Source organism: Vipera berus, assembly GCF_964194415.1.
Source record: "Vipera berus genome assembly, chromosome: 11".
NCBI lineage: Eukaryota > Metazoa > Chordata > Lepidosauria > Squamata > Viperidae > Vipera > Vipera berus.
In genome coordinates, this window is record NC_138214.1 from 1,734,151 (window position 1) to 1,754,620 (window position 20,470).

General features: G+C 45.4%; 1 protein-coding gene across 4 annotated transcripts in view; it reads right to left on the reverse strand.

The window, feature by feature from the left end:
* Window positions 1–41: 41 nt before the first annotated feature.
* Window positions 42–20,470, reverse strand: part of ARHGEF6 (Rac/Cdc42 guanine nucleotide exchange factor 6) — a gene marked incomplete at its 5' end in the record, with an annotated part of 33,924 nt that continues 13,495 nt past the window's right edge. For 2 of the 4 annotated variants that reach the window (XM_081336287.1, XM_081336286.1), the window contains 17 exons: window positions 42–2,870; window positions 3,882–3,936; window positions 5,213–5,312; window positions 7,632–7,721; window positions 8,914–9,007; window positions 10,072–10,092; window positions 12,291–12,416; window positions 12,931–13,070; window positions 13,967–14,045; window positions 14,340–14,426; window positions 14,671–14,817; window positions 15,605–15,664; window positions 16,229–16,367; window positions 16,444–16,566; window positions 17,198–17,293; window positions 18,269–18,363; window positions 19,766–19,836. In XM_081336287.1, coding sequence (XP_081192413.1) covers window positions 2,730–2,870; window positions 3,882–3,936; window positions 5,213–5,312; window positions 7,632–7,721; window positions 8,914–9,007; window positions 10,072–10,092; window positions 12,291–12,416; window positions 12,931–13,070; window positions 13,967–14,045; window positions 14,340–14,426; window positions 14,671–14,817; window positions 15,605–15,664; window positions 16,229–16,367; window positions 16,444–16,566; window positions 17,198–17,293; window positions 18,269–18,363; window positions 19,766–19,836 — 1,664 coding nt within the window. In that variant the 3' untranslated portion in view covers window positions 42–2,729. Of the gene's footprint in view, window positions 2,871–3,881; window positions 3,937–5,212; window positions 5,313–6,357; window positions 7,722–8,913; window positions 9,008–10,071; window positions 10,093–12,290; window positions 12,417–12,930; window positions 13,071–13,966; window positions 14,046–14,339; window positions 14,427–14,670; window positions 14,818–15,604; window positions 15,665–16,228; window positions 16,368–16,443; window positions 16,567–17,197; window positions 17,294–18,268; window positions 18,364–19,765; window positions 19,837–20,470 lie in introns of those variants that run through there. The other 2 variants (XM_081336285.1, XR_014027550.1) reach the window with 2 other exon arrangements.

Genomic DNA, 20,470 nt, shown 5'->3' on the forward strand with positions numbered 1-20,470 from the left:
CGTGAAAGATCACACGTACACTTGTAAAGGCACAGCCTCTTTTCTTTTAAAAATCCTCTTTTATTTCCTTGGAAACCAAAATTTAAAAATTGCTCAAAATAAAAATATTTTAGAAAAAGGGGGTTTGATTGCATCAGTTGTTGTGGCCGGAAATAAAAACGTAACAAGAGAGAAACTGGAAAGCAAAGAAGGGAACAAATAAGATAAAATCTTAACAGAAACCTATTTACATTGAACTGTAAATATATATGTGTATATATATATATATGTATATTATCCAATCAGGTTCAAATGGCTTCTATTCCTTTAGTACAGATGTATATTCTTAACAGCACAATCCTATACATTTTTACTGAAAAGATCTCTCAGTGGACTTCTCTGAAAAACTTGCAGCCTTAATTTTCCTTAGAACAACAACACACACAAAACATGTTAACACCTGGTGCATATAGTGAAAACAAAGGTTGAATTCAGAGAATAGGCCAGCATTTCCTAAATTTTGGAGGCCTGGACACAGTAATGTCCTTGGCTGGAGGAAACATGACCAAGCAGAGATGGAATTTATGCTCTCTAAGGAAGTCCAAAGGTTGTTATCGTTTTCTGAAAAAAAATCAGCAGTTCTGGGGAAATCAAGATTTTTTTTCCCCTGCTGGGAAAGATCCATCTTAGGGATGTCTCCTATGTTGTACCCAGAGATCTGATGGTTTCCTTGACTGCCAAGAACAGATCAGCGTAACTTTCTTCCTCCTGACCATTTTGGAGCTGCTCTTTCCTGGGGACCACCTCAAAGTTGAAGAGAGGTGGATTTGTGGATATTTCTTTCAACCCACCTCCTGACATGCTCCAGTCACAGTTTCGGAATTGCTTAGGACACATATGGATCTAGGTTTTTGGAAGCACCCGGCTGGTAATAGTAAGGAAGCACAGAAATAAGTGAAGACACCAAGGATCATGCAGGAGGCCCCAGACAACCTTCTCAGCGTTCAGTTCAAACAGACGTTCTTCCTCCCCACCACTGAATTTAGAAGGTTTTGAGGAGAGGGGCCTCCAGCTATGTTCTCGGAAGCTGGCAATGCTCAGTGTTGTGTGGCTGTTTGCCATGCCATCAAGATGGCCTTCAACCCCATCGCTCCTCCAAATGGTGTAGAAAATGGGTGTGTGTGTGTGTGTGGGTGTGTGGGTGTGGGTGTGTGTGAGTGTCCAACTTTGGCAACTTTAAGACCTGTGGACTTCAACTCCCAGAATGCCCCATCCAGCACAGTTGGGAGTTGAGGTTCCACAGATCTTACAAGTTACCAAGGTTGGACATCCCTGGTCTGGATGCTTTGAACCCTTTCAAGAAGTTCCTTTATAAGATGACAATTGAACTGGAAAACCTATCTTCTTTTTTTTAAAAAAGGCCTACAAGAGGGGCAAGGACTGAAAGGGATCCTGCCTTTCGCATTCGTCCAGGGCGCTTCATTTTAGCGGCAAGGCTAGCAGGGAATACCGGGCCTCCCCCTCCCACCCGAGGCTACTACAGTCTTTTGTTTTTTCCAGTACAGATAGTCCTCGACTTACGACCATCAGCCTCAAACGTCTGTTGTTAAGCGAGACATTTGTTAAGTGAATTTTGCCCCAGTTGGTAAGTGAACCGCTGCCGTTGTTAAGTTAGTGACGTGGTTGTTAAGTGAATCTGGCTGATCCATTGACTTTGATTGTCGGAAGGTCGCAAAAGGGATCGCGTGAGCTTCGGGACGCTGCGACCGTCGTAAATGTGAGTCAGCTGCCAAGCGTTTGAATTTTGATCACGTGACCCTGGAGGTGCAGCAATAGTCATAAGTGTGAAAAATGGTCGTAGGTCACTTTGTCCAGGGCCGGTGTAACTTTGAGCGGTCACTAAATGAACTGTTGTAAGTCGAGGATGCCCTATAATCAGGCTACCTTGGCTAAACATAAAACCAGAATAACAGAGCCGGAAGGGTCCTTGGGGGTCATCTAGTCCAACCTCCTGTTTAAGCAGGAGACCCTCTCCCAAGGGGAAGAGGCGACTGTACATGGCTGCTGTCTCTTTGTTTGAAGAGAGCGTTGAGGGATCCAAGCTACTTTGCAAGGAGCCAAACGTTGTGACTCCAGAGGACTCAGATCCCTCCAATCTGAGATCCTTTGCATAATATCCTCTACGGAAAGGCCACACACAGGGAATTCTCAAGGAGAGGGCAGCAATTCTCGCTCTCGCTTTCCTGATTTCCTGAAAAAAAGAAGTGCAAATCATCCTTTGGTTGCCATTCAAGAAACCAAGTTTGCTTTCCCCTCCCACTCAATAAATTAAGAAACAGGCTTTAAAACCAAAAAGAGAACGGAAGGAGCCACGGGCGTCTTGTTTTTTTTCCTCCTGCATTTCCTCTAAACGTCTCGCACTCAGCAACCTTCACTCTGAGTGGTGACCCATCCCTCGCCAGGAGCGTATTCTTTAGGACGAGACAGAGTGCAATCTCAGAAGTCCTGGACAAGTTTTTGTGACTTTTGGGACGACCGTTTTGGAGCAAATCTTCACCGGCCAATGAACAGCATGCAAAATGGGCTTTTTGGACCAGGAAAAAAACAGCTGGAGCTGTGGCTTTTCTTCTTCTTTTTTCTTTTCTGCAACAAGAAGCGAAGGGAAGAAGCGAAACACGCCTGATCCCCATCGGAAGAGGGAGGGAGCAAGAGAGACGCGACCGCAAACTTTCCCGAGTGGGGCTGAGGGATCAGGCCAGCATTGAGGAACGGCGGCCCGTTTCTTCCCGGACACTTTCGTCGGTTTGTTTCAATAACCTCCGGACCAATTTTTCTAAATCTTTCCTGGATTTCAGTTCTTCTTCCAGACATTGCTTCATTCGTTTATTCTCCTGTAGCAGGGGAGAGAAAAAGTGGAGCCGTCTTCACGGGTTATTAAAACGCTCTCCGATTTTCCTTCCATAAATTGTATTGGTGGCGAAGGGAGTCCTCCACTTATGACTGCAATTGAAGTCCCCCCCCTCCGCCCCCCACATTTCCATTGCTAAGCGAGGAAAGTGGTTAGGTTACGATCTTTTTGCTACAGTTAAGCAAAGCACTGCGGCCGTTAAGGAAATCATGCGGCCGTTAAGTGAACCTGGCTCCCCCCCTCATTGACTTTGCTCGTCCGAAGCCAGCTGGGAACACGTTACGCCTTTATTTATTTTATTTATGAGTAAAAAGGTTTTGGCCACCCATCTTACCATAGGGTAACTATGGTGATAGCAGGGCCCTGGGACGGTGCAATTGCAAGGAATACTTGCCAGTTGCCAAGCACCCAAAATTGGATCACGTGACCCTGGGGATGCTGCCAATGGTCGTAAGTGTGGAAAAACGGTTGTATGTTCACTAAATGAACTGTTGTAAGGCGAGGACTAGCTATATTTAGTAGGAGGCCATCTGATGGTGGAAAGTTATGGGAACCAGCTTTCCTGCTGCTGGACTTAGACAAGACACACACACATACACACACACACACACACACACACACCACACACATAGACATACACTTCCTGGAACAGGAAAAGTCCCCAGAAATCAGTCCCCAGGACCCTCCGGATAGCTGCACTTCCTCACATTTTAAACTTCTCAACACCTCCACAAGGGGAGACCAAGCCAAGAAGTGGCCAAATTCAGCCCAATCCAAGCCAGTCACCGGGCTGTTTCCACTGAACAACCATAACTGACGGCACGGTTTCCACCCGGTCACTGCTGCCATGAGGACTAGAAACCTAATCAATTTTTTTTTAAAAAAAACCAACCCACTAGGAAGTCAGTAGACTTGATTATGGAGGGCCCCCCCCACTCCCCAACTCCAACCGTTTAGAAAGGCTGCTCAGCCTGGTGCAGTTATTTTGGATTACCTGCTTCAGTTCTTTGACTTCGTCTTTCAGCGCGTAGACGGTATCCACAAGGCTCCTAGGAAACAGCAGGAAAAGGCAAATAATAAAATAAAACAAAATAAAATAAAGAAAATAAAATAAAATAATAAAATAAAATAAAGTAATAAAATAAAATCCATCAGCATGAAAGATTTCCTTTCCCCTTTTTCATGATGAGAACTTCGCCCTGCGGCCATCGAGTCTTTTAATGTTTGAAAAGGATTTTCATTTTAGGTTTCTGCTTCACGGTTCTCAGCTTTCCTGTTAAACTACAGGGAGTCCTCAACTCATGAGCACAGCTGAGCCCAAAGTTTCCATCACTAAGTGAGACATTTGTTAAATGAGCTTTGCCCCATTTTACGACCTTTCTTGTTACTGTTGTTAAGTGAACCACTGCAGTTCTCCAGTTAAGTGAACCCGGCATCCCCCCTTTACTTTGCTTGTCAGAAGGCCGCAAAAGGGGATCACGTGACCCCCAGGACACACTGCGACCGTCGTAAAGTGAGTCAGTTGCCAAGCCTCTGGATTTTGATCCCGTGACCATGGGGAGGCTACAATGGTCTTTAAGTGTGAAAAACGGTCCTAAGTCCCTTTTTTCAGTGGAGTCGCAACTTTGAGCGGTCGCTAAATGAACTGTCGTAAGTCAGGGACTAACTACTTAAGCACTTAAGGACACTGGCTTTGGGGCAAAAGAGAAATGCTGCAATAAATGCAAAAGAAAAAAAGAAAAACAAATGGTTTGAACGGCCAATGAATAAAAAGTTGATGGAGGAGAGTCCCATTTTCCTGACCTACAACATGTTGATGGTCACAAAACTCCCTTCCTTTGAGAGGCGGTGGCCACGAAGGACACCCCCTGCCTCTCAAAGAAGGGCTCTAAACCTCGCCTCTGCTGATCTGGCTCCTGATTTGGGGAGCGCCATTGGCAAAACTGGGGTGCACAATTTTCTACCCACAGGGCCAGGTCAACATGCACCCTTCCCCCAAGAAAGAGAGCAAAACTGGAGGTGGAGGGCGGAGGACAACCCTACAAAGGTGACACCATCTTGCCTACATGGGACCCCATTGTGTCTCTGCCCCCCCTTCACGACAGATGCTGAGATGGGTCACCTCTGCCCTAGAAGACTCCCTAAGAATCACAATGTTGCCGTCCAACGGTTTGGTCACCAGCAGAAGACCCAACAGGAGGAAGGGGAGCCCTCCGTGGGATCGCGAGGCCGCACGGAGACGGGAGGAGAACTTCCCCCCACGAGGTTTGGCTGCGGCTTTTTCAAAGTAGGTTCGGACACCCACCGGCCCCTGCCGGCACTCACTTCTCCTCTGCCACGCTCTGCCCGTTGCTCCGCACTTCCTCAGTGATTAGTTTCTCCTCTTCTGGAAGTAGAACCTGGGGGACCGAATCTTTGCGGGACCCTGAGGACGAGAGTGGACAATTCAGGGAACGGCGGCTTCTTTTGGTGAACCGAGAACCGAGACGTTGGTCCAGCTCACTCTGAGATGCAATTTTGCCCCCGGGAGGCTGATGCCAGCTTGGGCTAGTGGTGAAGGCACAGGACAGAGATTGGGAGACGGTGAGTTCTAGTCTCACCTTAGGCATGAAAGCTGGCTGGGTGGGCCAATCACCAGGAGACGGTGAGTTCTAGTCCTGCCTTAGGCAGAAAAGATGGCTGGGTGATTTGGGGCCAATCACCAGGAGACGGTGAGTTCTCTTCCTGCCTTAGCCACGAAAGCCAGTTGGGTGACTTTGGGAATTGTAGTTCCACCTTTGGCATCATAGAGGGCCAATCACCGGGAGAGATGAGTTCTAATCCTGCCTTAGCATGAAAGCCAGCTGGATGACTTTGGGAGTTCTAGTCCCACCTTTGGCACAAAAGACTGTTGAGTGACTTTGGGCCAATCCCCAGGAGACGGTGAGTTCTAGTCCCGCCTTAGCCATGAAAGTCAGCTGGGTGACTTTGGCCTAGTCTCTCCCCCTCAGTCCAACCCACCTCAGAAGTTTGTTGTTATGGAGTAAATAGGAGGAAGAACGTTTGTGGGATTTGTTCCCCCGCCTTGAGTTATTGTAAAAATAATAATGGGGAGAGATATAAATAAGCATAATAATAATAGAATAAAATTTCACAGATAACCTGCAACGCCCCCAGGCTGAGCTAAGCCCGAGTCAACGCAGGAGAGCTTAAAACAAACAGCAGCCCCCCCTGCCACCTCCTGCCCCCCCCAAGCACTGATTTATCGCTGCCACCCCAGTCCTGCTGATAAGGGAGTTGTGTTTCCACTCGTGGCTTCGGAAGAAGCGAAAAAAAATTAAAATGAAATGAAAAAGCGCCAGGCAGCTGGGGGTTTTTTCTGAGGTGCGCAGCAGATCGAACGATAAAAGCACCCCGAGTGACGGGTGTCTTGGGAGATTAGCATCTCAGTGGGTTGGGAGGGCAGAAGGAACCGGGGTCAAAAGCGTCGCCTTGCAATTTGATCTTGACTTCCTTTCCCTTCATCTCTGTTTCAAAAGTCAGCTTTACTTCAAAGGCGGGGGGGGGGGATTGACTCATCCGCGCCAGACGGATTGTTCTGTTCCTTTTCGAGAGGAGAAAGCAAGTTGCCGCCACAGAGGCAGTCCTCGACTTACAACCGGAATCGGGCCCGAGATTTATGTTGCTAAGTGAGGCCTTGGTTAAGGGAGTTTTGCCCCAGGTGACGACTTTTCTCGCCACATTCACTAAGTGAACCACTGCGGTTATTAGTGACACGGTCGTTAAGTGAATCTGGCTTCCCCCTTGAGTTTGGTTGTCAGAAGGTCGCAAAAGGGGATCCTGTGACACCCCCCCTGGGACGCTGCAACGGTCATAAATGTGAGTCAGTTGCCAAGCGTCTGGATTTTGATCACATGACCGTGGAGATGCTGAAACAGTCGCAAGGGTGAAAAACGGTCCTAAGTCACTTTTTCAGTGACCGTTAAAACGATTGCTAAGCAAACCGTTGTAATTTGAGGACTACCTGATGATCATATGGAAGGTGGCTTTACATTCAACCTAGGAAAAAGGCCTTTCTTTTCCTGGGATATTAATTTTGGTTGGGAAAAAATAATTAACATTTGACCAAAGACACAGCGAGGAGAAATGTGGTGCCACAAGTGGTGAGAAGGCAGCATTACAGGCTGACTCTGCCAGGAGTTTGATCCTGACCAGCTCAAGGCTGACCCAGCCTTCCATCCTTGCGAGGTCAGTAAAATGAGGACCCAGATTGTTGGGGGCAAGAGGCTGACTCTATAAACCACTTAGAGCATTGTGAAGCAGTATATAAGTCTAAGTGCTGTTTCTATTGCTAAATGTCCAATAGAATGAGGGGTAATTGAGGAAACGTCTGCAAGAAGACAAGTTCAGAGAGTACCAAGGACCCCTCATTTCAACCCTGAGTTACAAATATCTTCCTTTATTGGTGAGAGAGAATGAACAGAGGTGAAATGAGTTTTTCTGCTTCTGCCTCTCTTGGCCCGAGAGAAAGGTTGGAAGAGTCTCAATCCGTGTTTCTCCACCTTAGCAACTTTAAGATGGGTGGACTTCAATTCCCAGAATTCCCCAGCCAGCACAGCTCTAAAAAAGTGGTGAAAGAAATCACAGCTTCCTCTGATTTCAGACACCAGGGAGGGGTGCTATGCTTGACCTGGCCCCAGGCATCAGCCGTATCTCGAACCCCTGTGAGCATGTGAGCAACCTGGTTTGGCTTCAATCCACTGACCTGAAGTAATGTTCTGCTGCAAACTGGCCCCTGCACAATACGCCTCAATCACCTTCAGGATCTGAGCATCCTCCTCTAAGGCTGCTGTGCCTGAAAAGCACATGAATGTAAGGACAGACTCTGGATTTACTCCAGAGCAGGGGTCTCCAAACTGGGCAACTGTAAGATTTGTGGACTTCAACTCCCAGAATCCCTCAGCCGGCATGGAGTTGAACTACACAAGTCTTGAAGTTGCCCAGATTGAAGATCCCTGCTCTACATCCTCAATTTTGCTAGAAGAAGAACTACCTCCTTTGTCTTGTGTCCAGTGAGGCACCCTTATTAGCCTGTATTTGAGCCTTGAGTCCTTCAAGCTGAACAGATTTATGTGTCAGGCAATCGGCCACTAATTAATTATTGACTAGGGAGTGGTCATTGTCTATTGATAATCTTCACTGGGTCTCATTGTTATCTAGTGTCCTCTGTCCTTTCCCCAGAATAGATCTGGGGTCTCCTTCACGTTCCTTTTGCAAGAGTGTAGGCAAGACCTTTGATGAAGGTCCACAATAGCTTCTAAGATAGTAAACTGATGAGTCACAAAGTCACATTTTCACTCCTGGCTTTCTTTATTTCCTTATCGTTTTAAGGCTATCCTCTGTGTGTCCTTCTGATGACTTTTGTTAGAGTCATTAAAGGCCATCAACAGCATCCCTGCTTGATGCAGGATCCTGAACAAAAGTATCCTTCACAGATGGTGGTCCAGCTGCTGACTGAATGCATCCCGTGGAAGAGAATCCATAACCTCTTTGGGTTCTCTTGGTCCTGCTGTCTGGTTGCTTAAATAGTTTGGATGCAAGACTCAGATTTGCACTTGTAACTTCTGTGTCTTGGCCGCAGGACCCTTGAAGGGGCTGTTGTATCTCCCTGAAGTCAACTTCTCTTCAGCTAACAAGGTCCCTCAACATCTGCTGGTCTTTCTCCTTGCCCTTGTATGGACCTCCCCCATTGCAATTGGTATAACCTTAAACTGGATCCAGTACTTGAGCTGGGGCTGGACTAATAGAAGATAGACTGGAAATATTAATTCTCCTGGTTTTGTAATTAAATTAAACTCCTCAGGGATTCTTTTCCTGGGAGACAAGCTTGTTTCTCCTCCTTTAGCAGAGACGCACAACTTCATAAAATACTATAGAAGGAGACGGTCGTTTTTAACCACGGATGTCATGGATAAACATCAGTGTGTTCTACCTTACAGCCTCATTAAGAAAATCAATTACAGAAAGGAACCACAAAGCCAACCTACTTTTTCTAATGACAAACTCCTCGTCCGATGGCTTTCTCTCTGTTTTCCTTTTGGGCAGGAACTTTTTCATCGTCTTTGGACTCTTGCTGGCATCCTGTAGAGACAGAACCATCGATTAGGATTATGAAGGAATCTCCACTCAGGATACGTCTAAGCTTCAGTCGATTAACCAAGAACTGAACTCAAATATTTGTTGAGTTTGCAGAGTAAGTATCCAAAGGCTGAGCAATTGTACTGATAGGTGACATGTTTGGGCACATGACACAAGGCAGATTGGGCCGATCTGGTAGCCATGAATTGCGTTAGCCCACAACTCTCAACATCCTTCTTCTGAGCCATCGGCCCAGCTGCCAACAAGAGGGACGCTGCATCTTTTTCAGGTAAATGGTGTGCCTTGAACTCTAGCATGGAAGGTCTAGCAAGTAAACATTTGTGAAAGGATTTAGAGCTGAACTTATCAGCCAGCCATTGAGGAGGGATTTAGATGAGAGCTTACTGTACGCAACCCTGAGATAGAAAGGCATGTGAGAAAGAAACTCAAAGTAATCCTGCCTTGATGTTGTGTAGTATAAAACAGGACAGAGAGAAATTGGGACAGACTGAAAAGATCAGGTCAAGAAAGAGATCCTGTAGGAATTCTAGGAACACTCTTTATTACAGTAAGGTGGCATTTCAGCAATCTTCAAAGCTCCACCTTAGGGTATAAAAATAAAATAAAATCAAGGGGGCTTATTTTGAGTTCTTTTCTCAAACTTCCTTCCACTTCTGAACTTCGACATCTCTTGTACAAGTCTCTCCTTGTGCCAAATTCTGCCCCTCTGATGGCTCACTCCCACCTTCTCCAAGTCCCCTCTAAATTCCTTTACAGAATGCCACCCATAAGCCACAGTGGATGGTTTCAGGAGTGATGCCGTGCAATTGGTTGCCCAGATAATAAACCCTGAGTCAGAGACTGCTAAAGCATTTCTCTGTTGCACAACTGAGTAAAAACGTTCATCCAGCCAGATTGTGCAAACAAACAGCAGTGAGATGAGTTTTGGGAAAATATGACTTCAAACCAAGGGCAGAATCTTGTCGCTGGGGGAAAACCCTGCTTGTTCATTAAAACACATCGATGTCTTGCAAGGGAACATGATGCAGAGAGGTCGCTGGCCTTACCTTTAAGATGTAGGACATCCGCTGGGAAGGACGTGAAAGAAAGAAAGAAAAGGTGAGCATAAAAACAAACAAACAAATAAATAAATAAACCTTTATTGTCAAAGTACAACATGTGTACATTGAGATTAGCTGAGCCTCCCCCCCCCCCCGTGCTCTCTCCCCCCAACACACAGTGACAACAAACCCTCCATCCCACCACACTATGTGAACCAACTACACCACACACCGGCCTCCCAAGTCAATTCTGCATAAGATTATGTCCCATTTAAAAGCCTAACAGCCCACGGATAAAAGCTGTTTTTCAGCCTGTTGGTACGGCTGGCTATACTCCTGTATCTCCCACCCGACGGTAGGAGAGTAAAGAGATGAACAGGGCCATCAAAGGTGCACTTTCAAACTATGACATTCCTGATAAAGTAAACCACAGGGTGTTTAGGCTTCCTCCTCCTTTCGTTTTTGCAGGTAGCCTTCCGCTGATAACCACAACTGAGCCCAAAACATATGTTGTTAAGCGAGACAGTTGTTAAGTGAATTTTGCCCCGTTTTTATGACCTTTCTTGCTGCAGCTGTTAAATGAATCGCTGCAGCTGTTAAATTAGTAACATGGTTGTTAAGTGAATCTGGCTTCCCCCTTGGCTTTGCTTGTCAGACTGTCGCCAAAAGGGATCACATGACCCCGGGACACTGTGACCGTCATAATTATGAGTCAGTTGCTAAGTGTCTGAATTTTGACCATGTGACCCATGGAGAGGCTGAAATGGCCATGTCACTTTTTCCAGCGCCGTTGCAAGTTAGGTTAGCTTTGAATGGTCACTAAATGAACTTTTTTTAAGTTGAGGACTACCTGTATTGTTCTGTGTGAGGCAGTGGGTTGGGGGTCTCCTATTCAAAGACCCCATTCTTCCAGCTTCCTCAACATAACAGGAGAAGAGGCCGTCCCTTTTCTCGAAAGGTTAGGTAACTAATCCAAGTTTTGTCACGTTAATGATCAGAATCTGCCTTACCCACATGGATTTTTGTGGGGAGCAGTGGGCCGGGACCCCTCAAAATCAGATTTGTAACTGCACTTTCAGGATCCTTCTGGGAAGTTCTCATCTCTTACAACCATCCTGCCTAACCTAACACTTAAGTGGCTTTCGGAGGCTGATCTCTGTGAGTTCCAAGTCTTCATATTGACTTCCTTCAGATCAGATCTTGAGAAGATCATCTCCAGAAATCCATGGAGTACCAGAACTAAAATAGTGGAGTGGAGTGTGAGAGTTGTCAGTGGGATGGTGGAATAAAGGTATTTCCCCCTCCCGTGATGAGCGGTAGGTGAAGGAAGATGCCAAACCTGTGATACAAGAGAAGTAAATCTCATCTCGGTTTGATTTGTGCAGAAAATGAGTCACAAAACCAAAAAAATGGGTGAGGGGAGGTGATTTTGTCTAAAATTACGGAGTTCTGGGTGTGTGATACAAGTTTCCTCACTGATGCAAATAACTTCTCACCCCCGTTTCCTGTGGGCCCAAATTTGCATAGTGTTGTGTTTTGACAATGCATGGATTTATGACAATTGAGAATGTGCTGGCTCCATAACGAATCCAAAGCACAAATTTTAAAAGCGGTTTTGCTGATAGGGATCCCAGTTTCTGTGGGATGAAGGATTTGAAACTGGAGGTTCAAATGAGCAAAACTGCGGCTCTTGAGGGACTGAATAGGAAGCTGGGATGGGATGGGGAATTAGCAGTGTGTCTGAAAATCTTCCTCCCCTAAAAATATGACTCTGGAATGGAAATGAATCTTTATTTAACTTCTAACCTCTTTCTCTCCAGAAAATAAAGCAGGAGGAAATAAAATCTCCAAAGTCACTGAGCAAGCAAGCTGAGAATTAATTCTTTACGTCTATCGATTAAACAGAACAAGATCGACAATTAATCAGCCAACCAATCTGCAAAATTTATTTCTAAATGGGAATGAGTACGGCAGTTGAGAGAAGGACCACAACGATGGGGCGAACGAGGTTTCCTTTTGGCAGGGAGCGCCAAAGCTTGCAAGCTAAGCCCAACTTCCTAAATCCCACCCAACTCTGTGGGAACTTGTGGCTCTCCATAGCTACATTTCTACCTGTGTGTCATCCTGCTGCTCAACCTGGAATGTGTTGTCACAGAGTTGAGGACCATGACTTCAAATTGCCACGAGCAAAGGGGCACACTCGTGCAAAGGCCACAGGCCATTACCTCTTTATAGCTGAGGGCCACTGATGGCCTGAGAGGAGGTGCTGGGCGGAGGCAACTCAAGGTCCAGGGTTTGAGGATCTGGGGTGGTTCCAGTGGGCCACGGAATTGTCCAGACGAGCTAAAAGTCTGATTGAAAACAACAACAACAGCAGCAGCAGTTCACTGAATCCCTTGCTTTCAACCTGCCTGATCACCTCAAAGCTCCTCTAAGTGACAAATAAATCAGCCCTTATAACAGGTGAAGAACATTTGGCCCACGGATTTTTCAAGCAGCCATGTGGAACCCCGTTGGTGGCTTCCCAGCAACTTTGGATCAAACCACTGCAAAATGACCATTTTGGGGCAATGCAATGCATTCTATTCCCCCCCCCACCCAAAAAAAAGATGGTTTGAAATGGAAGCAGGAGGACCTGGAGTGTTTCAGCTGGAAAAAAGTGAATTGTGTGGCCCTAAACACTAGGGAGATGGTGGGGCCTCCTTGGAAGAAAGGAAAGGAAGGAAGCAGGACATTTTTTCTCTCTCGTATTGTCCCCCAAGATCAGGGTCAAGGTGCATTGGGGGTCCTTGGGCATGGCCTGCAAGAAAGAGGTTTCCATATTTGCTTGGTATCTCGGCTTGAGTTAGTTGGGGGGTCACTTACAGAATGGGAACCCCAAGACTGGGTTTTCGAGAGGGTACCACTGAAAGTGGTTCCTCTGGTCAACCTCTGCAGGTGGTCAAGCCATTCGTGGAAATCGTGGCTGCTACTGCAGTGTACCGTGAGCCGGTCTCCCATGCTTCCTGTGAGATGGAAGACAAACCAGGTTACTCGACTGAAGAACGGTTCAGAGCGTGTGACAGAAAGAACGAATGAAAAATGAAATTAGTGCAGAGATAGGTGGCTTCCTGGAATCAGCCTGCCCTTCACCAATCTTTGAATGTTCCAGATGGTTTAGATTTCATTTCCCCGAATTGCCAGCCCTCGGGGCCCATAGAAATTCTCAAAATTATAGCTGTGGGTCATTGAACAGGGACCAGGTTAGGGAGACGTTATTAGATAAATCCGGGAGGATAAAGCTAGAAGGGTCTCAAGGTGGTTAGATGCCACCTCCAAGTATGGAAGTAGTTCACTGCTGAGTCTCGGCTTCTCTGAAGCTACAAAGGTGGACTAATATTATCTTCACACCCTGCTTGTGAACTTCTCCAAGGTGTCCAGTTGCCTCTTGGAAAGGAAGAACTCTGGACTAGAAGAGACTTTGATCAGAACCAATCCTCATCAGCCGTGACTCTATAAATCAGGGTTTCTCAATCTTGGCAACTCAAAGACGTGTGGGCTTCAACTCCCAGAATTCCCCTGCCGGCATGGCTGTCTGTGGAATTCTGGGAATTGGAGTCCAGACACGTTAGAGTTGCTAAGGTTGAAAAACATAGCCGACGGGCCTGGCACAGCTTTAGCCTTTTTGTCCTTCATCAATTCCTTCATTAAAAAATCAGTCAATCTCAGCATTCTAAAGATGGCCTAATGAAACTTTTATAGGGGACTAATCACATTTATTAAGTATAAATAACATGATTGATTATGAACAGATTCTCTTGGGCACTCATCAGTTTCCAATCTGAAATTTGATAAGTACTGGTTTGTACCCAACATGGGATTAACTGATAAAGTTAATCTAAGTTGCTGAAAGAACACCGACCTGAGATTTCAAAAACGTGATCACTTCCTTCCAGATCTTCTAATTTGGTCACCATCATTCCTATTAAGGGGAGTCTCCCCTGCTCCCCCAGAAGGAGAAAAAAAATATGAGATGAATATCATTCTGAAAAATCTTGAGCACTATTCTTGCAATGTGAAAATGACAGACTGCTCGGCCGATTAAAAAAAAAGTATTGTGATTTTTAGCTTAAACCTGCACCATACCCAGACATTAAAAAGCTAGAAATTTCAGATGGGATATTTTCATGATTGGGATAGAAACATCTCTTATTTTGGGGGGAGGGACAGCAGGGGGATTTATTTTGAAAAAAAACCCCACTTAATCCTTGCGATTATACATGCACCCCACTCACCTTGTATATGAATCCACTCATGCAAGGACTGGCTGAGAGCATCAGCAGAACACTTGGAAAAAGCATGAGATAGCGTTCTTCTTTCTCCTGGGATAAAGGAAGAAAAGCACGATGCATGAAGAATTGTGGAAAGCACAATTCCCTGCAGTTCCCCCCATTGTTTGATGCTCATTACATCACAATGTGTGATAACCGTGAGTGGAAACCTTTTCAGATAGAGCTTCTGTAGGCCCCATGTGGGTTGAACCAAGAAGAGGACAATGGACTACAATGAAAAGAGCACCTGGTCCTCAAGGTTTGCCCTGTTCACCACCATCACCACCCATCTCACCTCATTCCCCCCATGTTGGACCATGGCTTGGGACATATAAAGGACGCTGCCCATGGATCGGATGTCTTCTCCTTCCCAACCTTGGATGGTTTCTGAAAGGATCTGTAGTTCAAGTTGCTTCCTCTTTCTCATCTCTTGGCACTGGGACTGTCAAGAAAGCTTGGATCACAAGGCGCATCATAGAAAGGGAGAGATGCAGACCAAGGCCAGTGTATTGGGCAAAGGGCTGCTGTGCCACAGTGTACAAGACTATGAATACATGCACAAATATGTATACATGTCTTACAACCGGTCCTTGCACGTATGACCGTCACAGGATCCCCATGGTCACATGATCAAAATTTGGACGCTTGGCAACTATTTGTGACAGTTAGTATCCAGAGGTTGAATCCCTGCCATTCGCAACTTTCCCAGCCAGCTTCCAACAAGCAGAGTCAATGGAAGAAGCTGGATTCGTTGAATAACCCTGTGATCTGCTTAACAATGGTGGCCAAAGGTCGTTAAATTGGACCTGATTCCCTTAACAGCTGCCTTGCTTAGCCATGGAGATTCTGGTTCCAATTGCAGTCAAGGACTAGCTACATACGTATTCGAATCTTATTTCAAATCTATGCTATAATTTTCATGAGTTCTGATTATCAGGGAAAGCATCAGATAAGAGCGGTGGCTTCCCCAATGCTTCCATTTCAATTATTATTTTGTTTATCCTGCTTTAACAAATATTTTTTCTTCCCTCCTTCTTGGCCTCAGTTCTTCCTCTCCCACCCAAAAACGTTGCTCCTTTTCTGAGGAGGAAAAAAAGCTGATTATTGTACCTTCTGTCTTATAAGAACAACAACAGAGGGAATAAAATTAAAAAAAAATCACATTTGAAGCCTTGCTTGGGACAACAGCGCCCCCTTGAGGGCTATTTAACTGCTGCTCGGAGACCTACCACAAGAGACTTGAAGGACGCTATGGCTTTCAAAATGTCTTCATGATCAGGGTGTGCCTCCTAGGGGGAAAAGTGGATAAATTAGACAAAGAGAAGCTGTTATCCCCTCCCCAAAATACTAGAACCAGAGGGAACGATGGTTAGAAGGGTCTTAGTGCAATAAATGATGTACAGAGATACAAACTGGGTCATCAGTTTTAGGAAATGATGAGAAGGAAAGAACTTCTTTCAGATGCGGAGCAAGATGCTCTCCTGGAACTGTGCCTGTTGTGGTCAAGGATGGTTCACCTGCTCGTTTGGATAGCGGAACTGAAGGAAAGACGTTTTGCTCTTTCTTTCAGGGGGGGAAAGGTCTGGATTAGCTCCACCCTTGTAGCTTGCTTCTTGCTCCCTTTGGGCCACCGCAAGGTTGGCCAAACCATCAGCTTGCAAGGGGTCCAAGAGTGGTCTAGAGAAAGAGGCTCCTTCCAGGAGCTCACCTACTAGGATGCAGACCCAGGAAGACCCTTGATGACCATAGAGAACCATGGGGAAAAGCCAAAAACAGACCTAAGAAGAAGAATCGGTCATTGAATAATGGCGGAGCCAACCCAAAGGGATGACTAGTCTTCCATAAAAGCTTACCTCCATGTGCCTCTCAAGTTCCTGCAGAAGGGCAATGTATTTGTCCAGCCGTGTGAACGGTTTGCTCAGGCTCGTGGTCAAGGTCAGTATCCCGGAGCAGGCCATCCCTTGGCTCTCCATGAACTTCTCCAGTTCATCGCTGGAAGAGAAACACCCATGAGGACGGAGAAGGAGACCAACCCACTGGGAAGGGCTTGGTGCATCCTTAGTTTTACCTATGTTGGGTCAAGACGTTGACCGCAGATGGGTGGTTAGTGCAATAAGTGAGGTACAGGGACGCAAACTGGGGCACCAGGCTCAGGAAACAACCTCCCACTTTCTGCTGGTGTTCGGGAAGCCTGTAGGAGACACACGCAGGAGGAAGATGCAATAAACAAAGCGGTTGGTTTACAACGTTAGCTCTGTCTCAGCCGGGAGGAACAGGGACCAAGGGAAAATAACTTTCCTGGGCTGCTCCACGGTGGAGAAAGGACATTTATGCATAGAGGTATATATAGTCTGTCCCAGTCTATGCAGGTAGTGCTCATTTTACAACAATTCATTTAATGCCCGCGCTGAAAAAAGTGACTTATACCCGTTGCAGCATCTCCGGGCTCATATGATCAAAATTCATAGGCTTGGCAACTGACTCATATTTGTGGCGGTTGCTGCGTGTTCCCCCCTTTTGCGACCTTCCGCCAAGCCGCTGCAGTGGTTCACTGAACAACTGGCAAGACAGGTCGTAAAATAGGGCAAGACTCACTCAATGTCTTGCTTAGCAACAGAAATGTTGAGCTCAGTTGTGGCCATGAATTGACAACTACCTGTTCAGCAACAGCACCATAAAACACAAAACGTTTTGTCCAAAACAGAGTGTGGAGAAAATCAAGGAAGTAACTTGAGGGTCTCACAGGCTACCTGGAGCCTCCTTGTGCTAGGAGAAGATTTTAAATAAGAAAATTTTCCATGGAGAAGACATTCAGGACTTACTTAGCACATTCTTCCAGGGCTTGGCTGAGTGTCTGTTGAAAATTGCAGATCTCTTCCACGTTTCCAAGCAAAGATGCTATATCAATAGCGCTCAGCCTAGAAATACGCATATCATGAAAAGATAATATATTTAATATCTCAGGGACTGCCACAAGAGGAGGGGGGATCAAGCTATTCTCCAAAGTGCTAGAAGGCAGGACAAGAAGCAATGGATGGAAACTCATCAAGGAGAGAGGCAACCTGGAACTAAGGAGAAATTTCCTGACAGTGAAAAACGATTAACCGGTGGAATTACTTGCCTCCAGAAATTGTGGGTGCTCCATCACTGGAAGATTTTAAGATGAGATTGGACAGCCATTTGTCTGAAATATTATAGGATTTCCTGCTTGTGCAGGGGATTGGACTAGAAGACCTCTAAGGTCCCTTCCAATTTGACTATTCTATTACAATCCTCAATGGGGAAAGAAAATTTTGGCTCCAGAGGCATGTTGAAGGTTGAAAGTGGTCTTCATTCCATTGTAATGACACTCCATGTTCTTATCACAAATATTCTATTCCTTAGTTGTCCTAACTACTATTATGCCCTTGAGTGTGGATCTTTCCTGAGAGAAGCAAAACAAAAGACCATCCCCATCAATTAAAAAGGCATTCAAAACAGCCAGGATCCAAAGACAGGCTGTAGAGTTGGAAGACTTAGTCCTCGATGATGATGATGATGATGATGACGACGACGACAACAACAACAACAACAACAACAACAACAACAACAACAATAATAATAATAATAATAATAATAATAATAATAATAATAATAATGTTGGAAGGGACTTTGGAGGTCATCTAATCCAACCCTCTGCTCAGACAGAAGACTCTATACCATTTCAGACAAATAGCTGTCCAGTCTCTTCTTAAAAACTTCCAGGGTTGGAGCATTCACAGCTTCTGGAGGCAGGTTGTTCCACTGATTAATTGTTCTAACTGTCAGGAAATTTCTCCTTAGTTCTAGGATTTGAGAAGTTGCATCTGTCCTCCTCCACATTAATGGAGACCATCTCAAATAATCTTACTTACTTGTCATAAGACTGGAGAGACTTCAAGTACGTTCCTAGAAGTGACTGCAGTTCCTTGGCGTACTCTCGCTCCGTTTCCAAAATATTCTGAAGCACCTGTAGCAGTTGATGATAAGCAGGAGATGTAAAGGATGTTACAAATGATCCAAATGTATCTTGCCTAGGAATGATGGAATCTGTGAGCATACCGTGTGTTTATCAACATGGCTAGGCTCATGAGTATGAAATTCTTCTCATCACGTGTTTACGGACACGGATGCTGTTAGTGCCAAAAATAAAGTCTCCCTTGAGTCAGCTCAGCTGCTGGTGACTTCATCTAAATATCTGTGTAGTTTCTTGGCAACAGTTAGAAGTGGCTTATCCTTTCATGCTTCCAAGATATGGTTTTCAGCATCTCAATTTAGCCTACAGTCTTGACTCTCCTATTCGAACATAGACAAAACCCAACTTTGGTTGGGTGTAGCTTTTTGAAAGAAAAGTTGAGTTGAGATCAACTTCTGTTGTTTATGTTGTTTTCTGGGCAACCATGTGGACAGGAGAAATATTAAAATGTTGGTGGTTGGGAAATACTGATAAGTAATGAAGCCCCAGGCTTCCTGTTTGATAGCCCTGAGGGGCTTCCACGTGCCAGGTTTATAATCCCTGGAATCAGTCGGAGAAATACTGATTTCCCCTAAATGTAGACCTCTGTTCTTCATCATTTGGAATCCACCTGTGTTATGAGAGGACAAAAATTAAGTACAAGAATGTTATGCTACCCCAGAGGAACATCTCTGCAATTTTCTTCTCCTTTGGAAGGAAATTTGAAAGCTACTTCTCTCTTCCACCAAAGTAAATAAGTAAGACCTAGCCAAAAAAGAGGCAGGAGAATTATTTGGCAAAGGATGGCAGAAAAGTTGACTTTCCCCTCCCTGATAAAAAGAGCAAAAATCTAGAAGGTTAAGATCGCAAGAGGGAGCTGTCTTAAGAATATTTTTTCTCTCTCCTCTAATAATAACAACACCCTGCAGGAATGCATTTGGCCTCTCACCTCCCTGCTGGCACAAACATCCACATGCCAGGGACCTAAAGTCAAGGAAGGAAGTCCTGGGGATAAAACAGAAATCTCTTCTCCATTTCAATTGAAAGTGGACCATCTACACTCACCATGGGAGTCAACATTAGAAGAGACCCTTCTTGGAAAGGCCAATGCATGTCCATGTTCTGGCTCTCAACTGCAACATGGCTTCAATAATTCAAAAAGCAGGAGGCCCAGCCATGATAAGGTAGCTTCTTCCTTAACTCAGAAAACTGACATTGAGAAGAGCTGTCTAGAATTCAGATCACAAGCATAACCAGGGCAGATCTTGTAGTTCCATTGCTCAACACGTGTTTAGCTTAAACGTGACTTGATTTTTTTTTATGGCTTTGTGTGACGTTATAGTTTTTTTTAAAAAATAGTTCACCAGGATAGATATACAGGCATCCTTCTGGAATAATAGAGACTTCACAGGCTTACCACAGCATAGTAATTCTTGGTAAGTTGAGGACTTTCCGCCCCTTTCAAAGCCTTAGGAGAGAGCAGTTTATCTGGAGGAGAAACAGAAGGAATGGTTAGAGAGAAGTGATCTTATGTTGCCAAAAGAGGACAGAGAGGGCACCTACAGGCGTGCAACGGTAGAGGTGGAGCCTCTGAACAGGTATGAAGAACACCCACTCGCCTGGAGCGACCTTCCCTAACCTGGGCTGCTGAACCACAACTAAAAGTCTCACTCCAAATGAGCATGATGTATGGATCTGGAAGTGGTGGGTGGCATCAACTACTCTAGAAGCAGATAGATGCAGGGAATAAGTTAGCCATTTGTGCCCCAACTGGGATTGAGCTTAGATACTCTATTTATTTGACCAAGCAATACCCTCCCTCCCTCCCTCCCTCCCTCCCTCCCTTCCTTCCTTCCTTCCTTCCTTCCTTCCTTCCTTCCTTCCTTCCTTCCTTCCTTCCTTTGATGATAACTTTTCACCGCTATTGTTGTTTTACCCATCACTGCCACAAATCTTGGCTTACAGTCTCCTTTGCTGGTGAAACCCTGAACATTTCAGTTTAGAACCACTGTGAGCAATGGTTCTCCTCCCCTGGGGAATTACAGCCTGAGTTTAAAAAACTATTATAAGCAAAGAATGCTGTGCCAAGGCTCCCTACACAATCGTTGGCTTTCCTGAAATG